The sequence below is a fragment of the Panthera onca genome, chromosome A1 (assembly GCF_046562875.1).
Source record: "Panthera onca isolate mPanOnc1 chromosome A1, mPanOnc1 haplotype 2, whole genome shotgun sequence".
NCBI lineage: Eukaryota > Metazoa > Chordata > Mammalia > Carnivora > Felidae > Panthera > Panthera onca.
The window spans coordinates 162091606-162117616 of NC_138339.1; the positions used below are offsets into that span (position 1 = coordinate 162091606).

At 42.1% G+C, this 26011-nt stretch overlaps 1 protein-coding gene across 2 annotated transcripts in view; it reads right to left on the bottom strand.

Annotated features, from left to right (window-relative positions):
* Nucleotides 1-26011, bottom strand: part of MYO16 (myosin XVI) — a 611293-nt gene that overhangs the window by 257857 nt on the left and 327425 nt on the right. For both annotated transcript variants that reach the window (XM_060636706.3, XM_060636705.3), the window contains exons 15-16: nt 21527-21644; nt 6214-6361 (exon numbers count right to left, since the gene is read on the bottom strand). In XM_060636706.3, the coding sequence (XP_060492689.3) occupies nt 6214-6361; nt 21527-21644 (266 nt within the window). The remainder of the gene's footprint in view (nt 1-6213; nt 6362-21526; nt 21645-26011) is intronic.

Genomic DNA, 26011 nt, shown 5'->3' on the forward strand with positions numbered 1-26011 from the left:
TCACCTTCAACCCAAAAAACTATTTTTAGGGGGAAACAGACATAACACAGAAATTACATGGAAATGTGCCACAATTTGTATCTGCAGTTCTCCTGAAATACATTTGCATTATTAATGGTCCTGTATATGGGTAGCCGTGGGGCCCAGCTACCTGGCAAATCAGCAGGGTGAGCTGTGCCTGCCCCCCAGGCCTCCCCACAGCCGCGTCTTCACACTGGGGCTGGCACCCTTCTGGGTGGCTGGGGATCAGCCTGGCTGTTGGAGCAGAACAGAGTGGAAGGAACCTGCTTCACGTGGCTGTTTACTTGTGCCCAGCTCCCCTGTCCTCCTCTTTGGTTAAACAGCTCCCATCCTCCACCCTTTCGGAATGACTCAGGGACCAGGGAGGGCCTGAGACCTAAGCTGGGCTGCCAAGGTGGCCTCTTGGAGAGGAAAAGAGGAACTTTGGCTTCCTCTCCAAGGTTCCTAAGATGTGGAAGGTTAGGGCTCTGTGTGTTATGTTCCTCCCCATGTTGGAAAACACAAGCAAAGTAAAACAGAGGGGTGTGTGTGTGTGTGTGTGTGTGTGAGAGAGAGAGAGAGAGAGAGAGAGAGAGAGAGAGAGACAGAGAGACAGAGAGACAGAGAGACAGAGAGACAGAGACAGACAGCATCTAGTTCCAGGATCTAGTTATATGCGACTTCTTTCTTCTCCAATTAGTTATGTGATTCTCTGAATCCTTCCTCTTTTTCTTTTCTTCTCTTTTTCTTCTTAAATGTGTTCATGTTGGGTATCTGACACCAGCAATCAAAGAGTGCTAATGAACATAAAACTTGAAGCCACACATACCTGGGTTTGGATTCTGGCTTTTTCATTAACTAAACTTACTAGCTAAATGTCTTTGATTAAGTTACGTATCTGTGCTTCAGTCTCATTATAAAAACAATTTAGGGGCGCCTGGGTGGCTCAGTCGGTTAAGCATCCAACTTTGGCTCAGGTCATGATCTCACGGTTCGTGGGTCTGAGCCCCGTGTCGGGCTCTGTGCTGACAGCTCAGGGCCTGGAACCTGCTTCGGATTCTGTGTCTCCCTCTCTCTCTGCCCCTTCCTTGCTCACGTTCTGTCTGTCTGTCTGTCTCTCTGTCTCTCTCTCTCAAAAATAAAAATAAAAACATTTAAAAACAATTTTTAGATAAAAAAATAAAAACAATTTAGAATGCTCACAACTCTCCCATAGGATTCTGAAGACTAATTAAAGAGGTAGAACATGTCCCTCATACCAGTGTGGTTTGTTGTTTTCTTTTCCCCTCTCTCTCCTCATCTGGGTGCACGTGACTCAAAAATGGAAAGAAGGAAGAAACCCCTGGCCCTGAATCCTCGCTACTAGCTTTTCACAAGTGAAATTTACCTGGCCATTTACAGAGGTGACCCAACCCTTTCCATTATTTTCAATATTCTAACCCCCAGCGAGGATAATGCAATCTCTTATGGCTTAAAATTTTAATTTTTCTACCTGAGAAAGAAGTAACCCAGAATTGTTTTTTATGATAGAGGTGACAGACTCCACAATGTCCGGACTTAGTTTTGCTTAACTAATTCTAAATAAAAACGTGTACGCAAACATCGACCTCGTGCTTTCACTTTCATTTTCCTTAAAGATGTCCCTGACTCAAAGTGGCAAAGCCCATGGTTGCCAATTTACAGGCCACGTTGCTGTGGGCACAATACAGAGGGTGAAGGGTGAGAGTCAGTAGGACTTAGACTCCAGTCTGGCTCCTGGAGGACCTCTCCCTCTTCATGCCCTGGTCTCTCTGATGCAGGAGCGGTCCTTTGCTCAGGTCCAGGTGAGGATTCAAAGAGACAGGGAAGAGAATAGTAGGATGGGGTCTGGAGGATGATGGGCGCTGCTCTCTAAGTTGTCGGTATCACAATTGTGATTATCATGTAGATAACTAATAATAGAGTCAGGTAGAGATGCATTTTGATTCCTCTTATCTTGAAACTGTGTCTTGGGAGCACCTTCAAGATTTGCTTGCCTAAAATATGTAGCCAAATGAAGAGTCATCCTCAAATAATAACTTAAGTTTACCCTTACCTATTTTTCAATTATGTGAAACTTTTTCAAGCCAAATTAAATGTGCATAAGAAACCCTGAGCGAAAGAAATGAAGTCTCAGTGAGCGTTAACTGCCACAGCGTCCTCGGTGACAGGTGCACTCCCAGGCAGCAATCACAAGTTCAAATACTGGATGAGTCAGAGTTTCCTAACACACAAGGTTAGAAACAGGTCACAAGCTCTGTCTGAGTCAAGGGCTGCTTGCTCTCAGCTTGTAATTCACAATCTGACCTTTTCTGAAAATGTTACCGTGCAGTGCGGCAATAATTTACGACGCTCATCAGAATGAAGGCAGATTAGGAATAACTTCTTTGCATTTTGGAGCCCAACTGTTCTGGGATGAAAACCTGTAAACGCTGTTTAAAGCACACCGAAGATAAACAATTAACGACTGTGTCTAACTTTCATTAAAGCCCAATCCCACGAACGTGGACTATATTTATCCTGAGATGCAAGGTTAGGAATACGTACAAAGGAGTTTGAAATAGAACTTGAAAAACGAACAAACAGGAAAAAGAAGTAAATCATAGGAAGAACCATAAATCAAAAAGAAACCTTTACTGATGAGCCTTTTTTTTTTTTTTAGCTCCTGACTTTGTGGAGATGGCACCATCTAGTGGAAATCCTTGGTAAATGCAATCTTATTTTCCCTGCTTTAAATGTTAGTGACCCAGAGACTTGTTTTTCCTTGACATCATTGTTGTTGTTGTTTTAACAATCTGTACAGAAAAATCCTTATGCAAAGTGTTATAAATATTGTCTCCATGCAGTTCAGCTATAGGAACTCATGGCTGTACCATTTTTATTCCATGGTTAAGCAACAGTGCTATCTGCTTGTTTTAGGTATTGTTCCAATTTTACAAGCAGGAAAGTATTTTTAGGGGCATTTAACACTGAAATAAACCTTCATAAATTTTCATGTGAGACTCTGAAAACTTTTAATTCCAAAAACAGAGTCAAAGTTTAAAAAAAGACACTTATGTAGCTTTAATTATAAAGCATTAGCTCCAGCAATGTTTCCTTCTCTTTGGAGTTCAATTACATAAGAACATATGACGGATACCGAGTATGTCTGCAGCCCCCAGTTACTGTTCCATGTCTATTTTATGTTCCACGCAGGCAATGAGTTGTTATTAAAGAAGGAAAGAGGTACATTTGCAGGAAGCAGGCTCGCAATTCTTGGTATTATTTGCCTTAAGACTCAACATACTTCATCAACATTTCAGTTCAAGCTGCACTGTGGGATGAACATTGAGTAAGCAAAGGCATATCTGGATAGTCTATTTTTTAAAAATTTTTTTAATGTTTATTTTTGAGAGAGAAAGAGTGCTCAAGCAGGGGAGGGGCAGAAAGAGAGGGAGACACAGAATCCGAAGCAGGCTCCAGGCTCTGAGCTGTCAGCACAGAGCCCGATGTGGGGCTCGAACCCATGGACCGTGAGATCATGACCTGAGCCGAAGTCTGACACTTAACCAACTGAGCCACCCAGGTGCCCCTGGATGGTCTATTTAACAGATACCTCAACATCTCTGTAAACAAAATCAAATCAGTAGATGTGATGGTAACAACAGCACTCTTCCTAACAGTCTATTTATACATCGTGATTTTTCCCATACCTGTTGGGTGCTGATTTTAAGGGGGAAACTCAGAAGGGTCACTGGTCTGTGAAAGGTCAAAAAGCTAGCAAGTTGAGATTTACACCGCCGATTGCAAATGACCCAAACAATTTCAAAAATTATGGTCCTTGAGATACATCATTACTCCATAAAGATTAGACCCCAACCCCAATTCAAACGTCAGACAAATACAAACTCCCCGAGCCTTGCCAGCACCATAAAAGGGAGAAGACCCACGCCACAGAAACCCCAGAAACAATGCGATGCACATGATGCATTGTAACTTGCAAAACACCCTGTTTTATTATTAAAGAACATTATGTCTGTGTTATTCTCATTGTACAAACGTCCCAACTGATATTTTTATGAATCTGGAGTGGTGGTGTGTATTTTTATTGAGGAATGTTGTTTTGTTCCCATTAGATATTTATCATACATTTTAATAAAATAACCTCTTTGTTCAGGGGAATTGAATGATTCATGATTTTGCTGACTTCTTTCCTGTTGGAGCTTCTCACAAAGGAACCCCTGACTGTTTGACTTTCTAAATAGCCTGAGTGATTCCAAACTCTCTTTTGCAAAGAGGGATGAATGCCGGGGCGGGCTCCCCCATAAAGGAGACCTTGTTTTCTCTCCCCCACGCCCACACGTTCGGAAAGACGGGTCCAAACCCCAGACCCAGAAGTTAAATTGTTTCTTTGAATGGTAGAAAAGATTCCGGTCCTTTACTCTTCAGTGGCTCTAAGTCCGAAATGCCAGGCACACACGTGCAAATAGATACAGACAACCCCCTAAACCAATTATCTGCTGTCTACATTGACTCTGTACTCGTAAGCATGATTTGGAACACAGAAATCCGTAAGACTTTTCTCCCTCGCTTCTACTCCTGAACACCTGACGTGGGGTTGCCCATCCGATGCGTTTCCTCCCAAGGACAACGTCTGCCATTAGAGACACTCAATGTAGCAAAACAAAGGCTCGTTCCAGGGAACAGGTCTTTCAGTGCTGCTGATACATGACATATTCCCTTTGGCACAAGCCTCCTTATGGTTCTGGGTTTGAGTTCCTTCTTCACGAAATGAGGAGATTTGGTAAAAAAACATTTTCAGTGCCCTAGGAGCTTAACATTTCCATATTTTTTTTAAAAAATCACTTTTACCTAGGCTACCATGCTCCAAAAGGAGTATTTTTTTTTTCTTTTTCTTCTGAATTTCTGTTGTTTGGGAACACAGTAAACCCCCAAAGTCCTTCAGTAAATAAAACACAATTCTGATAAGGCCTTAACTTTTTGATTACTTCTCTCCTGCTCTGCATGACCCATTGTGCCTATACTCCTGGATGTAATATTTTCAAAGAAATTGACTGACAGTGGTTGGTAACGTCATGGTAAGTTAGGACAGGGCCGTTCATCCCCTTCAAGTGGCCCTGTGCCCCACTCTCAGTAACGCCTCACGGCAGTGGCCACGACAGAGGCTGCCCCATTGTCCCTCCAATCCATTCCAGGAGCCCCGTAGACCCCATCACCCCGGAAAAGCCCCATCTCTCACACTTGGCATCTCGACCCTGCAGCCCCAGAGGCTTCTCTGCCTTCATGCCTCAACCAGCAAGACAGGTCCTCCTCCTCAGGCATTCTTTCACTTTTCTTGCAAGGGTTCTCAAAAATTATGAAACACACACCACTCTTCTTGAATCCAATAACAAACACCCAGTAACTCCAAGTCAGATGTTAGCAGGCATCTGAAAAAAATCCGTATCTCTTTCGGAGTCTAGTGCCTCTGCCCTGTCCCAGATTTACTAGTGAGCTTGGTCGGTACGCCCAGCTCCCTCTGCTCCCTTCTTGCACCTGTTTTTCTCCCCTCAACGGGGCTCACTCTGCCCACTGTTTTCTTCTCATCCCGATCCAAATCTGGACCAATCCGCATGGGGAGACACATCGGATCTGGCAGGTGGCAGAAATACCCTCAGCGTGAAGACATTCCTCAGCTCATATCTTTAGGAGTCCCTCACCTCCATCCTGTCCTATGGCCAATGCATCTACATTTGAACAAATGCTTTCTGCCTCCAGGGCAGAAAATGAGCTCCTTGGTTTATGTGCTGTTTGTCTTCATCCCTTATGCAATTTCATCTGTTACTAATGAACGGTGATTGCCACGTAATACTGCCCATTATTTCAAAAGACTGCCAAAGATTAGGAATGCATAACTAATGTTATATCCAAAATACCCAAAGGAACAGAAAGGTTTATATAGACACTCACTTATTAATTCTGATCTGAAAATTAGGAAAACAGAAACACAAGTTAATACATACACAAACCTCAACACTCTAAAAAAAAAAAAAACAAAAAACTGTTACAATCCTGTTACAGATGGTTGTGACCTAACAGTACCCAATTTTTCTCTTTGACCCACTCTCTGAAAAATCAGGAGAAAATTTAAGACTGCTTAAATGCCACCACGACTTCAGGACGGAATTACCACGTAGAAAATATGCAGTCACTTACCGGTGCGCACATAAATTATTAAGGTGAAGCCCGTATTTTTCTTCAGCAGATAACCCATCCATCAACAGGTAGAAAATGAGAAAATTGCTCTGGCCAAGAGGTTGTGAAACAAGTCTGGATTTCTCGAGCATGTATGTATAAATTCTGGCTGGTTAAGAAAAAAAAAAGGGGGGGGGGATTCTGTTAAATGACATTACTAGTTTCATTCTCATAGATTTACACGCGTTAATGAATTGCACGAGATAATAACGTAACTGTTTCCAAATACAGACCTTTTGAAAAATATATGAGGCTTTATTTTCTAGAGTGCTTTGTACGTTTCCAGGAAGATTAAGCAGAAAATACCAAGAGCTCCATCATACCTTCTCTCTCCTACCCAGCACACCGCGTCCCCTGTCATTAACCTCTCGTGTTAGTCTCGTAAATTGGTTAGAATTGATGAGCCAATATTGATGCTTAATATTAATTAAGTATATAAATGTGTGTTGGTATTCACTCTTTGTACACTCCACCGGCGTTAAGACATTCATAATACCATGTTCTACCAGCACAGTAACAAACAGAGTGGTTTCACTGCCCTAAAAAGCCCATGCTCCAGTATTTATCCCTTCCTCTCTCCCTAACCCCTGATGCCCACTGCTCTTAGTACTGTCTCTACAGATTCACCTTGCCCAGAATGTCATATCGTTGGAATCATACAGTATGCAAACTTCTCAGGTTGTAATCACTTCAGTTTCCTTTATTCAAAGATATACATTTAAGGTTCTTTGTCTTTTCATGGCTTGAGAGCTCACTTCCTAAATCATCGGATAAGAGCCCACCCTACGAATGCACCAGCTGATTTATCCACTCACCTATTAAAGGACATCTTGGTTGCTTACGGTTTTTGCAATTACGAATAAAGCTGCTATAAACATTTGTATCCACATTATGTGTGGACATAAGTTTTCAGCTCAGTTGGGTAAATACTGAGGAGTGTGATTCCTGGATCGTATGGTAAGACTATGTTTAGCTTTGTAAAATATCACCAAACTGTCTTCCAAAGTGGCCATGCCATTTTGCATTCCCACAAGCAATTAATCAGAGTTCCTGGTGCTCCACATCCTTGCCAGTATTTGGCATTGTCAGTGTTTTGAATTTTAGACATTCTAATGCGTTTGCAGTGGTATTTCATTTTTGTTTTAATTCACGTTTCTTACGTGACCTATAATGTGTAGCATCTTTTCATTTTTGTATTTTCCAGTTGTGTATCTTCTTTCATGAGGTGTCCAGATATTTTGTCCATTTTGTAAATTGGGTTGTTTTCCTATTGCCAAGTATTAAGTGTTCATTGCATGTTTTAGTTAGCAGTCCGTTATCAGATGTGTTTTTCTTGTTTTGCAAAAATTTACCTCTATCTGTGGCTCATCATTTCATTCTCTTAATGGTGTCTTTCATAGGACAGTCATTTTTAATTTTAATGAAGTCCAGCTTATCAATTATTTATTTCATGGATTGCTGTTTTTAGTGTTATATTAAAAACTCATTGCCAAACCCAAGGTCACCTACAATTTCTCTTATGTTATTGTTTAAAAAGTTTTATACTTTTTTTTAAAGTTTATTTATTTTGAGAGAGAGAGAGAGAGCAAGTAGGGGAGGGGCAGAGAGAGAGGGGGAGAGAGAGAATCCCAAGCAGGCTCCACACCACCAGTGCAGAGCCTGATGCGGGGGTAGAACTCAACAAACAGCAAGATCATCACCTGAGCCAAAGTCGGATGCTTAACCAACTAAGCCACTCAGGAGTTCCTATAGTTTTGTTTTTACATGTAGATTTATGATCTATTTCAAGTCATTTTTTTTTTTTGCATGAGGAAGTCCTGCTATTTTAGTATAATTTGTTGAAAGAACTGTCATTTCTCTATCAAACTTTGCTCTTTGTCAGAAATCAGTTAACTATATTTACCTGGGTCTACCTGGGCTCTCTATTCTGTTCCATTGATCTCCTGGTCTGTTCTTTCACAGTACCACTGTTCCTGCCACTTGAATTTGGGTAGCACCAATCCTCCAACTTTGTTCTTCTTTTTAAACGTTGTGTTGGCTTTTCTGGATCTTTTAACTCTCCACATAAACTTTATGTCAATATCCACAAAGTAACCTGCTGGGATTTCTATTAGGATTGTATTGAATCTATAGATCAAATTGGGAAAAACACATTTTAACAATATCGAACCTTCCTATCTGCAAACATTGAATATCTTTCCATCTATTTATATCTTCTTTGATTTTTTTCATCAGGGTTTTTATAGTTTTCCTCACAAATATCTTGTAAATATTTTGTTAGATTTATACCTAAGTGTTTTATTTTTTGGTAGTGGTGGAAATAATATTGTGTTTTTAATGTCAAATTCCAATTGTTCATTGCTGATATTTGGAAAGCAATTGACTTTTGTATATTAAGCATGTGTCCTACAACATTGCTATAATGGCTTACTACTTCCAGGAAATTTTTGTTGCTGATTCTTTCCAATTTTCTACAGAGATAATCATGTCATCTGTTAACAAAGACAGTTTCACTTCTTTCTTTCCAATCTGTATATATTTTTTCTTGTCTTATTGCATTAGCTAGGGCTTCCAGTACAATGTTGAAAGCAAGTGATGAGAGGAGACATTCTTATTTTGTTCTTGACCCAACACAGAACTTTCATGCACAAATACAATCTGAAACAAGATGTGTCCCTGGGTATAACAAAGGCACCAAAGTAAGTTTTAGAACTTTCTTCATTAATGTCTTACAATTTGAAAGCACAAGTCATATTGCTATGGTATATATAAACAGATACTGATTATAAAGAGCTCTGCTGTAGACCCTAGCAAGTATTACTATCAACCAGATCAGAAGTATATACAGCTACACTATACAAAGACCAGATACATAGACAATAATGTCTCACTGCTGAAAATCGTGGAAGAAACCCACTGTAGCAAAGGCAAATATAACTTGAATTTATGCAGGTACAATTTGATATACAGAAAGTATACTGGGCAAGTTTCAACATCTATATCAAAATTATAAAAAGGAGCCAAACGATGCTTTATAGCTTAGTGGTAAGATAATGAAACAGATGCTTCAATAATAAAGTTTACTTCCCAGTTAAAGAGGAAGACAGGTGATGTGTCTATAAAAGCGCATGCCCGGATTGAAGAGTGTCTAGCCATCTGCCTAGTTCATTGTGACTTCACATGTCCAGTAGCAAAATACCTAATATTCATTATTTGGAGCTTCTGCTGCTAAAGATTACAAAAATACAAACAAAAACAACCCACATCACAAAAACATGTTGTTGGTCAATGGTGGGAGAACGCAGCATGGAGATCACAATCCCAATTTTGCTTCCAGACAGGACTGGCAATACAGAAGTTACTGTCAATCAACATTTATGGCTGGGGCGCCTGGGTGGCTCAGTCAGTTATGTGTCCGACTTCAGCTCAGGTCATGATCTCGTGGTTCGCGAGTTTGAGCCCCATACCAGGCTCTTGCCGACAGCTCGGAGCCTGGAACCTGCTTCAGATTCTGTGTCTCCCTCTCTCTCTGGCCCTTCCCTGCTCATGCTCGCGTGCGCTCTCTCTCTCTCAAAAATAAAATTAAAAGATAAACATTAAAAAAAATAAAAAAAAACATTTATGACTATATGTTTGGCAGGCTGAAACTTGTAGTTTTTCTGAACTATTCTTTTTATTGGAATTTAGGTTTATTCTTATCATTATGAATGGTCAGTAAACAATGAAGCGTTTCAATTTCAAATGCACTTGTGAATTATTGTAGTTTTCCACTTTGAAGTAAAGATTCACGGTCAATAATTGTTTTGGATCAAAAGGTGACAGTTGTTAGGGAGTCAAATGGACATAGTTATTTCCTACATTTGAACTAGAAACATCATCTTGTATAATGAGTCTGTGTATAATTATTCTAGAGTCCAGCCTCTAAAAGTAAAAAAAAAAAATGTGAGGTCTCCTGATTTTGGTTTTATATAGCAAATCTACTTGAACCAATGGAAAGACTATTACGTGCTTTCCCTCTAGTAAAGTTCAGTTAAGTGGCCCATTCAGCCTGTCATAATGGTTATAAATGCAAAAAGAAAAAAAAAACCCTCAAAATTAGTACTTCTTATTAAGAAAAGTTGTCTTATTAGAAACCTTTTAGAAAAGTTGTCATAAGTGCATAAAGGCTCTTTCAAAATATCCCTTTAATTAGTTGCCGAAAGGTGATGCTAAAGTTAGAACAGGGAAGTGTCGTTTCTTTTCCATTTCTCTTGGAGTATTAAATCAGGTGATAATTTCAAGAAGAGATCTTAATTACTACACTTTATTTCCTCTCTTTTTTCCCTCTCTTAAATTATTTGCTAAGAACATTTTCCACTTAACATTAGCAACATTAACTCTGCTCACGAGGATATTTTTAAAAATCTGTGTATGTAGGGAATAAGCTTCTATAGTTGTTCCTTTGCATTATTTTTTAGTCATCAACTACAGGAATATCAGAGGGCATGGAGTACTGGCCATCACGCTTCTGTATTCAGAGAAAAGGGTGACCCTACGCCCATTTGTCCCAGCCAACATCCAAGCTTCGTTTAGAGGAGCATTCAAAACTAATCAAATTCCACCTCACAGAGTGATTTCAATACCTTTAATCTAAATTCAAAAACAGTGTAATTAGCAATCATCCCAGTTAGCTCATCTCCCGCAGAGAATAAAATTGCTGTGGGTTAGCAGGATTCTGATCGGTAGGATTTTGAAAAAAAAGTATCTTAAAAGAGGCTCTTAGTTAGAAGAAAACACAGAACAACCAAAAATTCTAATTTCTCTGAGACTCTCATATCCTTCCAAATGGAGAAAATGTCAGCCTTTCGTTGTGTCTGAAGTGACACTAAAATAATGGAAGGAAAACGATAGGTGTGGAGTTAACGGGGTTTGGCTCATTCATATAAATGTCCACACACAGAAAGAGGCTTCCTGCTAATTGGTTTTTTGACTTCTCAAGACCTGTATGTTTTAAAAGATATTTTATTTCAGCAACATCCCTGACTAAATAAAATACACCTGTGATCCTCTGTCTTACCAGAAATCTATATATGAATATGTTTCTCAGAAAGTTCTGGCACAAATGTAGATGTTTGTTGATTATATATGACATAGTACTCAGTAAAATATTTTATAGAGCTATACTAACTTCTGTTCAATTATAAAAGAAAATGGAGGAAATAAATATCCTCTCCTTCAAAAAAGACAAATACCTGCCCTCGATGCCCTTCCACTGACTTCCAGAAACTTCCAGCACTCACTGTCACCATGCCCCGCCCTTCTAGTTATAAATCATGACCAGTTAGGATCTCTTCCCAGAGGCATATCATGTCTTCATGACCATCATGTCTTCAATTAAAGGTCACCAAAAGCACACTCTTGCTTAATTAAAATATCCAAATATTCTCTCTTCCCTAAGAAACGCTTATGCGTTTCTTTTGACTTCATTATTCAAGGTTAATACAAGGGGTGGTATAAGGAAAGGTGCCTCAACTAGGAACCCAAGTGTGGCTCCTGGTCCTGACTCTGGCTTTGTCAATTTCCACGTTTCTCTTTACCCCATACGAATGTGGGGACGAGGAGGTATAAAGGTCCCGGGCTTCCTGTGGCCTCCAAGAGGAAGGGATTACTATTCCATGTACCTGTGGTGCACCAGGCTCTGTGCTGGGGCTTTTCAGACAGTGCCTCATTTAAATCCTCTTGGAGGCCTTGTCACGTTGAAACCCAAGTGGCTGATCACCACGAAAAGATGCTGCTCCTCAACGGAGCTAAGATCACTTAAAGCACTCTGAAACTTCTAAAAGAATGTCCAGTTGACAGGACAAGCCTAAGGCTCACTTAAGGCTCACTTATGATGGAGACGGTCTTCTGGTTCGTTTTCCAAAGGACACAAGCAAAAGCCCTAACAGACTGTCCATTTCATTTGTTTCAAATGCAAGTTTAAAAGTTTCCCAAGCAGATACTATGGCCCTGGAATATATATTGGGAGACATTTCTGATTGTTAGAAAATTTCAGTTTCCATTTTTTTAACCTTTATTTATTATTAGAGAGAGAGAGAGAGAGAGAGAGCACGCACACAGGGATGGGGTAGGGGCAGAGAGACACAGTTCCAAGCAAGTGCCATGCTCTCAGCACAGAGCCCGACTCGGGGCTCGATCCCTCAAACCGTGAGATCATGACCTGAGCCGAAACCAAGAGGCAGACGCTTAACCCACTGAGCCCCCCAGGAGTCCCAATTTCGGTTTCCACTTACGTGGATGTGGGTGTCTTCAGGATGCAGGCGGGACAGGAGCCAAATGCCCTTTACACCGCACATGTGGACTCTGAGTCCTCCTCCCACCCCCCGCAGACCCTTCTCCAATCCCTCCAGGATGGAGTGGGCACTAAGAAGCAGAATGTGGTTCCGTCCTTACCGGACACAAACTGTCCTCATGAAGAAAAACAATCTCTAATTAAAAAAAGAGCCAGAGTTAAGTGTCGGTAACTTCTGCTATCGATTTACATTCTCAATAATACACATTCTCTGTGGTCATGAATGAGTTCATGTGGCCTTCACACCACGTCTTCCCTGAAAGGAGGAAAACAGCTGCTGCTTCGTTTTATTGGCTCTTTACATCCATTCCTTAGATTCAGCAACCCAACAAAAGGCAGGGACTGCCGACTCAGCCTGACAGACCAGAGCAGTGCCACCAACAGGCTCATATCCCAACAGGAGACACAGACAGCAACCAACCAGACAGACCAAGAAAAGGACACTTCCAGATATCGACAGGTGCTATGAAAGAAATGAGGAAAGAGCCAGATCCACAGTGAACAGAGCTGGGACCCAGCGGACACATTAGAAAGAGAGTTTGGGGAAGAAGAAGTGACCCGAAAGGACACCAGTGCAGTAAGAATTGCCTACACTTTCCAGGAGAGGGAAGCATCCCCATCCCCTAGGCAGCAAAGAGGAGAAACCAAGCCGTGGCCTCACCACCAAGGAACTTAAATAGTCCAGTGAGGCTGGAGGATGTGAATGGGGTGGGAGGACCCGGGCACAGGGGGTCCCGTGGGCTGTCCTCTGAGAGCCCAGAGTCCAGTCCTGGACTTCACGTTTGATGAGACCAGCGAGGGGCTACGCAGATTCAGAGGGAAATGGCTGAGGCCTCCTCACAGCCTGACGGTAATGGCTGATTTCAATTTCCACTGAGCCACAAAGTGGGCTATCTTCTTAATTCACATTTATGCATTTAAATGAGGCAGTGACTTAGAAAAAAAGAAAAACGAAGCTGAAAACCACAAAGCGGGCTGGCTTTGTGTCTTTAGAAGGGACGGGTGTCCTAAACAAGGTTAAATCAAGAAAACATGGGACAAAGAACCTCGGTGGGGGCACCCAGGCAGTAGAAGCCAGAGTGGAAAGGCTCTCTGCTCACTGACAAGCAGGAAGTTACCACTGCGGAGCCACCGAAGGCCACCAGGATGGGAAACCATCTGGGCAACAGCTCCGGACCCGGAGAGACAGCTGGGAATACCAAGGTGGGTGTCAGAAGTGGGGCGAGGCAGGAACGAGCCAGCATATCCCACTTCTATGACAGTGACTCACCTGCGCGCACAGACCGGGGTGTCCTGGGACAGCCTGAATATATTGCAACACGCAAACAGTCATATTGGTTTGTGCTGGGTTATAAATGACCAAATGACAGGATAGGTGAAGCGGGTTGAAACTATTGGCAAAACGGGAAGAGGCAGACTTTATGGGGAGCTATAGCACATCAAAGCGAAATCAGACCATGTGTTGCAAAGAAAACGTTAATTTATACGAAGCATGCAGAAGAAAGCACTAGAGACAGGTAAAAGCTTATTTCAAAAGAAATCACAACAGAAAAATAATTTTCCTGAATTTCAATGTAATAAGGCTTAAAAATTTAAAAAAAGAGAAAGAAGCAGACGAAATCACAACAGAAAAATAATTTGCCTGAATTTCAATGTAATAAGGCTTAAACATTTTAAAAAAGAGAAAGAACAGACGAAATCACAACAGAAAAATAATTTGCCTGAATTTCAACATAATAAGGCTTAAACATTTTAAAAAAGAGAAAAAGCAGACGAAATCACAACAGAAAAATAATTTGTCTGAATTTCAATGTAATAAGGCTTAAACATTTTAAAAAAGAGAAAAAACAGACGAAATCACAACAGCAAAATAATTTGCCTGAATTTCAACATAATAAGGCTTAAACATTTTAAAAAAGAGAAAAAACAGACGAAATCACAACAGAAAAATAATTTGTTTGAATTTCAATGTAGTAAGGCTTAAAAATTTAAAAAGAGAGAAAAAGCAGACCTCAGGAGTCTCCAAAGTTTCCAAGTTTAAGCTCATACTCCTCTTATTAGACAGCCTGATACTTTGCAAACCACAGCTTGTTTTGTTATCCTGATGAGTGTGCAATTCCACAAGGAAGCGGTTAGGAAATACACCAGAACCCCGTGTTTCCTCGGATGTGTGAACTTCCAAAAGTCTTCCCGTCAGCGTTTACCCACCAGCATCCTCCTCAATCGTGAATGTCCCAGAGGAAGAGACCACCTCATCACCCAAAGAAGCATCTGGTGGGTAGATAGGTTTGCCCGGGACAGGTGGACCGTTTCGGCTTTGAATGTCTAGTTGCCGGAGGAGGTCTGAGCCTGCGAGCTGGGCTCCAATGCGTCACCTGCAGCAGGGACCAGGCGCACAGCCCACTGACTGAGCTGAGCGCAGGGGTGTGGTGGTGCTCACCCAGCTCCCCACCGCGGTCTCAGCTCTGCCTGCCCTTTCCTCGGTGACCAGCAGTGACCGCAAACCGTTTGTAGCCTCCATTGGAAGCCTTAGAAACGTTCAACTACACAAGGAGTTTCTCTCTAATTAAGTGAAACAAAGCTGGGGACACCTAGGGGGAGCTCAGTGTATTAAGTGTCTGACTTTGGTTCCGACTCAGGTCATGATCTCACAGTTCGTGGGTTCGAGCCCTGAGTCGGGCTCTGGGCTGACAGCCCAGAGCCTGCTTGGGATTCTCTCTCTCTCTCTCTCTCTCTCTCTCTCTCTGTCTCTCTGCTCCCCCCCCCTCCCCCAGCTCACTTGCTCTCTCACAAAATAAATAAACAATTTTTTAAAAAGTGAAACAGTGCTGAAAGGAACACAGGAGAGAATGGTCTGGTGTCTAATTTTATAGTTGGGGAAAAAGGGTAAGGACACTCACCCCATGTGCACACACAGATCCAGCCTGGAGCCCCCTGCACTGTGCCAAGCGGCCCCACTGAAAAATGCTGTGTGCTTTGTGACCTGTACTTCCAAAGACGGCAGAGGTCTGTATCACATTTTTTTTAAATGTTTGTTTACTTATTTTGAGAGACACAGAGGTAGGGGGGGAGCGGGGGGGGAGAGAGAGAGAGAGAGAGAGAGAGAGAGAGAGAATCCCAAGGAGGCTCCAAGAGCAGCGCAGAGCCCAATGTGGGGCTCAATCCCACGAACCGTGAGATCATGACATGAGCCGAAATCAAGAGTCAGATGGTCAACCAACTGACCCACCCAGGTGCCCAGTTATTGTGTAATTTTGAAGATTTATAAACCAGAAAATGATCCACTGGGGAAAAGATTGAAAGGGTACCTTATCATATGTCAAAAGATGGCACATACTTTAAAATGAATGGCAACTTTAAAAGTTGCCCTAAAAAATCTTTAAAAGACCCTAAAAAAAGACCAGCTATGATCTTGATCATGAGAGAAAAGCTGGGAATATGGCATCAATATATTCTCCACCATTATTTTCATTGGTGCCTTTGAACACCCGGAAAACCTCTCTGCACTCTTGAATGAAAAATATAAATCATTAGGGATTCAGCAACTACCTCAAGTCCCAAGTGAAAGGTACTGGATGAGTGAAAACAAACCATCACTGACAAAGTTTTCCCAATATTTGTAGGTTACATCCTTACCTATGGGACGACGGTAAGAGGTTTTACACATCACTTCGTCCCGAGCATGCTGATGCATATACCAGGGAACCCAGAATAATTGTATTGTTAAATAAGTAATCAGACGGGAGAAAATATTGGGCTGAAAGCCAGACCACAATGCTATTCATTAATTAAATCTTCTTCAAAACAAGAAACATTCCCTACTTTTCTATAGCTGGTGTTTCATAAAACTAAGCATCATACTTTCTGTTATATATATATATATATATATATATATATATATATATATATATTTATTTCAGATTAGGGAGCTGGCATTAAACTACAAAAGCATGGGGCGACTGGGTGGCTCAGTCAGTTAAACGACTTCGTTAGGCTCAGGTCATGTTCTCACAGTTCATGGGTTCGAGCCCCACACTGGGCTCTGTGCTGATGGCTCACAGCCTGGAGCCTGCTTTGGATTCTGTCTCTGTCTCTCTCTTCCCCTCCCCTGCTCACACACTCTCTCTCAAAAATAAACATTAAAAAAATTTAAAAGGGGCGCCTGGGTGGCTCAGTCGGTTGAGCGGCCGACTTCGGCTCGGGTCATGATCTCGCAGTCCATGAGTTCCAGCCCCGAGTCGGGCTCTGTGCTGACAGCTCGGAGCCTGGAGCCTGTTTCGGATTCCATGTCTCCCTCTCTCTGACCCTCCCCCGTTCATGCTCTGTCTCTGTCTCAAAAATAAATAAACGTTAAAAAAAATTTTTAAGAAAAAATTAAAAAAAAATAAACTAGGACCAATAGTATCAATGAAGGAAACATGCAACGTCCACTCCACCTTAAAATTTGTAAGATAATGCTTCCTGTCCAATAAAACCCTCACCATTCTTTTAGAAATGTTGATAATTCAAGGGAACCCAGACTACCATAAAGAACAAAATCAACCTGTAGCCTACATTTATTTGACCTAGTTTGAGGTGCAATAGCCTTACTCAAATTTGATTTACTATTTTAGTGAACACTTAAAATTCAGAAGGCTTTTCCAGGGAACCCATTTGAATGATTCAACTCTCTTTAAAATTTGTGTAAAGTAGTTTCAATTAATATGTCTTTTATTTTTCTTTCAGAAAAGGAGTCTGGATAACAGATGTAATTGTTCAAAGGTATCACACTGGCTAGTAGCTTCTTCAAGTGCTTGGTGCCTCCTGTTTGGAGGTAACAATGAGGTTCCTTTTTTTTTTTTTTTTTAAGTTTATTTATTTATCTTGAGAGAGAGAGTGTGTGTGAGCAGGAGAGGGGCAGACAGAGAAGGAGAGAAAGAGAGAATCCCAAGCAAGCTCTGCACTGTCAGCACAGACCCTGATTCGGGGCTTGATCTCACAGACCATGAGATCGTGACCCGAGCCAAAATCAAGAGTCGGGAGCTTAACCGACTAAGCCACACAGGCGCTCCAACCATAAGGTTCGTAACCTGAAAATCAGTTTAAGAAGTAAAGACAACATAACAGATCCCCTCTAAGGTGGTCTGGATTGTGCCCCACAGACGATACGCCTATGTCCTAACCCCAGGACTCGGGGACATGACCTTGCCTGAAAGCGGGGTACCCGTCCATAGTCTTCAAGTTCAGGTAAGGTCCTGCTGGAGGGCACGGTGCTTCCAGACTGGCACGGCCCCCACTGTCTTGCACATCCTGCTTCATTCAGGTACATGTTCTGCTGGTCTCCGTGGTCTACACTTTCTAGCTTACAAATAAGCCTTAGAGAGTCTCCGTGATTCGATCAAGGTCATAGGGGCAGTGCTAAGGTTGGACCTAAGACCGACCCAGGACTTCTGGAGTCTGAGCTCAGTTGCATCGGCTCTTTGGAGTCAGTGGCCCCTTTACAGTTCTTACTACTTTTTACCACCCCCCCATAGAGTTAGTTAGAGTTAGAGTTACTCCCCTAGAATCAGCCAGCCCTTCATCCATTTATTCTCTTGGCATTTATTGAACATTAACTCTACCAGACACTGTGCCAGACCCTGGAGATATAGCAGGGAATGCAGATTTACACTCTGGTGGGGAAGAGAGGCAGACAGACAGGTCTTAGCTCCTTGACTATCCTGCAAGCCTTCAGCGGCAGGACCCAGTCGAATTTACTTCTGAACTAACAACACAGCAGTATGGACACCTATATGTCCAGTAAAACATCAAATAGATTTTTTAGAAAAGATGAAATCGTACTGGAGCAGCACAGGTCCCACTTCATTAAGACTGGTGTTTATCAGGGGAAGAGGAGAGAGGCGGGGCCAGAGCGCCTGTGACCAGCCAGGCAGAGACCCGAGTGCGGGAGCCAGGAGCCAGCAAACACCAAGATCTGGCAGGAACCGTCAGCGGCTGGCCAAGGCGAGGAAGGACAGACTCCTAGAGACATCCGAGAGAGTACCATCCTGCGGATCCCAGACTTCCGTTCCAAGTCACCGAGCCTGTCATGTTTTGTTAGAGTGGGTCCTGCCTGCACGGTCACGCACTCTACAGAACCCCTTCCATGCTGACAGGCACCAGGAGATGACACACACTATGAAGTCACTCCTCGGGGTGCCAGAAACCTGCTCATCAGTTAGCAGGTCCTTCGTGGGCAGGCTCTAGAACGTGCAGAATCAGGCAGTGTCTCTAGAACAACGTCGCCCAGGTCCCCTCGAGACTGACTGTTTGGGAGCTCTGGAGGGGTCTGCGCCTTCCCCTCCTGGAGCACCCCCAGCATGGGGCGAGAAGGTGGGGTGCATCACGAGGAAGGCGGGTGCGAGGGCCTCGTGATCAGGAAACGTACTTCCTCTCTGTCACATCCACCAACTCTGCGGAGCTCGCATACAGACCTTTGTTCTCCAGACCCTCTCCACCTGGTAGCAAATATCTGAAGGCACTTGGCCACGCTTCCCGAGACTTCTTTTCAGTCTTGCATTTCTTCGCGTGCGCCCCAAAGGGCTTGAACTTTCTGTCTCCCGAGGCACATCCTCTGCACACATGGCTCACCGTTCCCCTTCCACACAGGGAACAAGGAGCTGAGCTCCCATCTGCCCGCTCCGAGCCTCCCTGCTCCTTGTCATGCAGTCTCAGCCGGCACTGGCCCTGTTTGTCTAGCAGTACATGTTGTGTTCTTAAAATCAATCAAAAAAGGAACATAGAACCTTCAGAACAATCATTCTGTCAGATTTTTAAAGGAACAGAGCAGGAAGCTACCAGACTAACAAGCTGGGGCACCAGGGAGCAAATCAAGGATGCTAATGAGAAGTGGATGAGTGGGAAAACAAAACGGGGGTGCAGAGAGGAGGGGGTGCACCTCCTTCCGCGGAGGTCTGGCCTGCTGCTTTCCCAGGGGGTACCACATCCGGGCACCATTCTGCCGAAGGCACCCCACGTCTGCACGCGCAGTCCTGCACCATGCAGAGGACTTTTGGGTCGGGGAGGGCCCCGGTTCCCCCTGTGAATCGCACTCCGGCCACGTCACTGCTGCCTCCAAGAAGCCCTGAGAGTGGCGCCGTGGATGTGACGATGCTGGAGCGTCCTGGGACCCCGCTAACAGGCGGCCGGTTAGTGCACTGCAGCGGTCCTGCTTCCCCTGCACATGCGCATATATATAGAATGATTTTCTAAACTAACACTCCTGAAGGGGACATATTAGATTCCAACCAGAAAAAAAAAAAAAAAAGCCAACAAAATTAGTAATGGGCAACACCTGCAAAAGCCCCTTAGTGCCTCTCCGCTTTGGCAAGGGGAATGCCGAATCCAGAAAACACAAGGTCATGGGAGTGATGTCCGGACAAGTGGTTTCTCCTCCAAGCCCCATGTGCATAAAAGCATGGCCAGCTCGACTCAGGCTGGAAGAAATGCCTCTCAAACTTGGGTGTTCATACACACCACTGGGAATCTTGTTAAATACAGAACCCCAGTCGGTAGGCCTGTGTTTACGACGAGCTCCCAAGTACCCTGGAGTCACACACAGAGTGGACAGGGGCCGCCTGCAGCACCGGGGACTTCCTCCACCCCCAGCTCCAACCGCTGGGCCCCAAAAGCTCAGGGTTTACGCTCAGAATTGAAGAGGTCAGGCTGAGGGGCGGGGGGACACTCTCACTGCGGTGTGATAAAACCAAGACCCGAAAACCAGACTTTGAGGCTCAAGATATTTCTTGGCTGAGGTCTTCCTCAAATGGTGGACCTTCAAATATAGCTCTTTGTCACAGATTTTTCAAGACATAACATTCCTATTGCAGAAATGAAGCTGCTAACTTCAACATCTAAAGTTATCTTTTGTTACGTCTTTTATACATTTTTTTCTTACCAAATTTCATTTACTAATAATGGATTTTGGCACTTACTGCAAAATGCAGGCTTTTTCTTTCTTTTTAAAAAATGTTTATTTTTGAGAGAGAGAGAGACAGAGCACAAGCAGGGGAGGGGCAGAGAGAGAGGGAGACACAGAATCCGAAGCAGGCTCCAGGCTCCGAGCTGTCAGCACGGAGCCCGATGCGGGGCTCTAACCCAGGAAGGGCGAGATCATGACCTGAGCCGAAGTCGGAGGCTTAACCGACTGAGCCCCCCAGGCGCCCGAGCTTTTTGTTTCTAAGTCATGGTCCAAACCAACTTTTGTTTCTTGAAGCATACTTGAAAACACCAAATAGGACTGATCTCTTTCTAAAATGATTACACTTAGCAATTAATTGGTTGCTAACGGCTGTTATTAATGTTTTTACAATACTTGATTCTTCCAAGTGCATGGGCTCCCCACCTACAATTCTCTTAATTTGCCTGGATAATCTGTTTTCATTAGAGAACTGTAACATCTCAGGTGAATTCTAAATTAGTTTAATTTTAAATAAGGGCTTTTCATCAAGTACACATTAAATATTGAAGCCAAAAAATAGTGTTCTTTGGCTTTAGTTGGGTGCTTATTTTGATGTTTTGATTTAATCCACTCATTTTAAAAATATACATTCACTTTTATTTAAAATAGACTTAAGTGTCTGTTTTATGAAGGGATTATTTACTCCAGTCATAATTTATTGTAATTGGGTGTGTGAGTCATTTCTGTGTTCAACAATTATGATCCATTTCAGCTGTTTTTCGTTGGGTTCCCGATTAGATAGTTTACACAAGAATCATCTTCAAAAAGTTCCCCTCACATTTCTGATATCCCTCAATTCACAAGAAGTTTTGAACTCATAACTTGACATCTCAGGTGTGCAGATAGCCACACACACGCACACACACACATGTGCATGCACACGCACACTGTTGTCACCATGCCTGGAGTTTCTCTGCCCCCTGCTGGCAGCTCCTGAGATCTGCCTTTGTTAATGTTCTACTTACCTCCTGTTAGGTGTTTTTTCCTCTCGCAGAATTGTAGTTCAAAATACTTTATGAAACAACTGGACAGATCATTCAGAGTTGTCCTGGCGTGCCCAAAGGCTTCCAAGATGCATATGACCTGTAGCAAATGGAAACATTTACTGAGAAACTCGTTTTTAAAAATAAAACAGGAATAGTAGCAAAGATCCAGGAATAGTCCATCATCCAGGAGGTTCTCTGTTGTTGGTATGATACTGTGTTGAATTTTTAAAGTCACTCTTCCTTCAACTGCAAACTACTGCCTCCTTCTGTCTCAGAATGCAGCTAATGTTAAGAAGGTAATGATACACAGAGGGTTTCATTTGGCTTTGCTATCTCTTCACACAAACATAATCAACTCAACACATGTTATTTGAGCTTTGAGATTTAATAAAACAGTAGAAATGCTTTTGTGGTTTTTGAGGGAAGGAATTGGATTTAATATTGGTTCTTTTAAAACCAACAAATTAGGGGTGCCTGGCTGGCTCAGTTGTTTAAGTGTCTGACTTCGGCTCAGGTCATGATCTCACAGTTCATGAGTTCGAGCCCCATGTCGGCTCTGTGCTGACAGCTCAGAGCCTGGAGCCTGCTTGGGATTCTGTGTCTCCCTATCTCTGCCCTTCCCCTTCTCTCTCTCTCTCCCAAAAATGAATAAACTTAAAAAAATTTTTAATGCTGTTAACAAAGATCTTCAGATCAACCCTAACATCTGAAATTCTTAACATGTTTCCTTAAACCTTGGCTATAGGAAAATAAAACACCATTTCTTCTCGCAATTGATTGTGTCTATGATAATGATGATGACCAAGTAATCCTCTAAAAAGTATGAAAATTTGGAAGTTTCCAAGGTATTTTTCTGTATCTTTCAAGTCATGGATGTTAAAAGCAGTTTCTGCATCAGCCGTATGAAGGAGCACACTAATTAATTCATTACTTTATTGATACAGGGGGTTCTTTATAGTTTCTGGTGATTGTGTTTTTTGAGAATTGTATTCTAAGTTAAAAAAAAAACCCAACTTTGCTGCTACTTTTTAACTTTCTGAATGCTGATCTACTAACGCATTCGGTTCACCTGGAAGCATTTCATATACTGAAAAATTATAAAATAATACTTTGAGCCTAATCACAAATCCAAAGTGCTAAAAGTTGTGGTACTAGTAAAATCTTCCAAAATATCTACCAAATATTGAACTTTTGGAGGAAACATGTTGATTTCGGTCTCTTAGTAATAACCTAGTTTTAAAGATCATAACAGTTAATTGATAGTAGTGATGCCAGAAATGTATTTTGAAAAATAATCTGAAATGGTATTTATAAAGGTCCTGTTTTGTTTTGTTTGCTGCTTTTCCAGTAATTCAATATTAAACAAGCATATCATGGGATTGATAGTGTAAGTAAATTGCATTTTCCACATGTATGTTATATCTAGTTTCTCTTCAGATTGAATAAATCTTTCACCCTTTACATTAAATAATTATTTAAAAATTCATAAAGAGGGTTAAAATGAATTTTTAAAAGTATTCTGGATTCTAGTTTTTTTGGTGCTATAACTGAAAATAAACTGCTTTTTTGGTATTCTTACAGAGACATAAAAGATAATAACATTGGCCCAAACAGGAAATACAGGGTAATGGTTCAATACACGTTCTTTGTAGTAACAAGTAGATGTGTCCCCATTTCACCTCTGCTAATGATAAATTATATGACATTAAGCAAGTTTCACAAACTCCCAAGAACTGCATTTTCCTTTATTCCACCACAGGAATAACTCCTTCAGTGCTTATCAATGTCGGGTATACAAAGTTCTCAGCATTCAACAAATAACAAAGATGAATTTTATTTTTGTTGATAGTAGTAGAAAACATTCATTTTGTGCCAAGAATTATCCTAAAGTTTTATATATATAACATGTAATATATAATATAAATAAAGTTATATATAAAATTGTGTATACCATATATGCACACATACAGGTACACATGTATGTTTATGCAGATATTTCTTTTAATGCTCATAACTATTGTCTCAGTGAGCCACCCAGGTGGCTCAGTTGGTTAAGTGTCCAACTTTAGCTCAGGTCAGGGTCTCACAGTTCTTGAGTTCGAGCCCTGCGTCGGGCTCTGTGCTGACAGCTCAGGGCCTGGAGCCTGCTTCAGATTCTGTGTCCCCCTCTCTTTCTGTCCCTCCCCGACTTGTGCTCTGTCTTTCTTGCTCTCAAAAATAAATAAAACATACAAAAAAAAAATCTAGTGTCCCCATTTTATATAAAAAGACATTGAGAGATTAAATAACTTCCCCAAGGTTCAGAGATTACAGATAGTGGAGCTGGAATTCGAACCCAGGCAATCTCTCTGCAAAATCAGCATGCTTAATCAGTGCATCACCAGGCTATGAGTGCTGGAATAACAATAAGGGAATATAAGGCATAATGTTATATAAATCTAAAACTATTGAACAAAATGCAAAAGCTCATATGGCAATCTTTCATTGTGTGCTGCTGGTCCATAATTCAAGCCTAAGATATTATTGGTTACACTGAAAATTTTTTTTTTATTCTCAAATTAGTTAACATGGAGTGTAGTCTTGGCTTCAGGAGTAGAAGCCAGTGATTCATCAGTTAAATACGACACCCAGTGCTCATCCCAACAAGTGCCCTCCTTCATGCCTGTCACCCACTTAGCCCATCCCCCACCCCTTCCCCTCCAGGTACCCTTGGTTTGTTCTCTATATTTAAGAGTCTCCTATGGTTTGCCTCCCTCCTTGTTTTTATCTTATTTTTCCTTCCCTTCCGCTATGTTCTTCTGTTAAGTTTCTCAGTTTTCACATGAGTGAAAACATAGGATACCTGTCCTTCTCTGACTGACTTATTTCACTTAGCATAATACCCTCCAGTTCTATCCACGTCCTTGGAAGTGGCACGATTTCATTCTTTTTCATCCCTGAGGAGTAAATAACGCTTTTTATCTTCAATTATCCACTTGGCCAATAGGTGGCACTAAGTAAATGTGTTAAGAGAAATACCAAAAAAAAAAAACCAAAAAACAAAAAACCAAACAAACAAAAAAAACCCCAGCAAGACTGATTATTGTTCCACTGCTCACCTTAACTCTCAAAGAAAATCATAAGAATATGGTACAATACCAAAACTTTAAACAAAAATATAGGCAAAAGGAAGTATGTATATATTTCCTCAGTGGTCACTGATTCAAATTTTACTGGTATGATTTTTTTCAACTTAGGACTGTGTGGGTTTTTTGTTTTTTTTTCTTTAAGATTTTAATAGCTTTGCCACTAAAAGTTATGCACTATTATTATGATAGTAGTTAACCTATTGTATTTTCTAAGAGTAAAAACCTGTGTCTTCCTCAATAAAAAAAAAAACGGCTTACTCATGTGCACCACACCACTGTGCTCTGTAAAAAGTAGTTATTCAATAAATGTGTATTTAAACAACGTAAGTGGAATTGAATGTTCCTTAAAGCTGAAAGTCATTTGGGGCAGAATTGGTGAAAAGTCCCAGGCAGTTGTTTTTTTCTCCCCAAACATGATTTTTACGTTCCAAAAACCTATTGCCAGGGAAAAAATCTCCTGCTTGTACAGCTTGAAATTCAAATACAGGGATTAAAAACAACAGTCTGAACTGATGGTAGCTGTTTTGAAGCTGTACAGGGGAACCAGAGCAATCTCCATGGTTGTAGGGTTCAAACCCGTTGCGTAAAACACAACCCGAACCGTGTTGCCAGGGCAGAAGGTAAACCCGCGTAGACCTTTCAGGCAGGACAACTGAAGGAGGAGATTAAAATTCAGAAACATGACAGCTGTGTGTCCCTTACAAACACGTGCATGGCCTGTATGAAAGTATCCAGTCCTCTCTGGAGCTCAGTGCCAGCTCTCTAGCTCTCTGGACCCCACCTAAACCTGGTTCTTCCCTCTGTGCCCTCATGGGTCAGCAGGGAGCCAGCTCAGACCCCTTCACTTTGCTCTCTTCCTCCCCATACTCCAGGTTCTAATCTTCAATTATGTCATCGATGGAAACCACAAGGAAGATGCTCTCTTTTCTTCAGCTTTACATGACTCTGCTGACACCACCCCCCTGCGCCCTTCTTTTTACGTCCCGTGTTCCCTATTTTTCAGTAACTGCTGATCCGAATAACCTCTAGTGACTGCTTTTCTTTCACAGTATACTGCGATCCAGGGCAAAATTGTGTGGGCTAGACTCCCCAGGGGAGATGCCCTGTGTGTGTCTGTTGCACACGCAGCCCCACGTGGCCACGTCGTGGATAGTGGTTGCCGGCGTGGGAACCCACAACAACGTCACACCACCCAGTGTGGCCGAACTGCTTTCCTACTCAACTCACCCACCTCTCTCCTTTCAGGCCTCCTAAGGAAGTTTCCTTTCATCCCACCTTGGATTGAACTTTAAGCCTTCTACTGAATCTCAGCTCCACAATCAAGGATGCTCTTTTC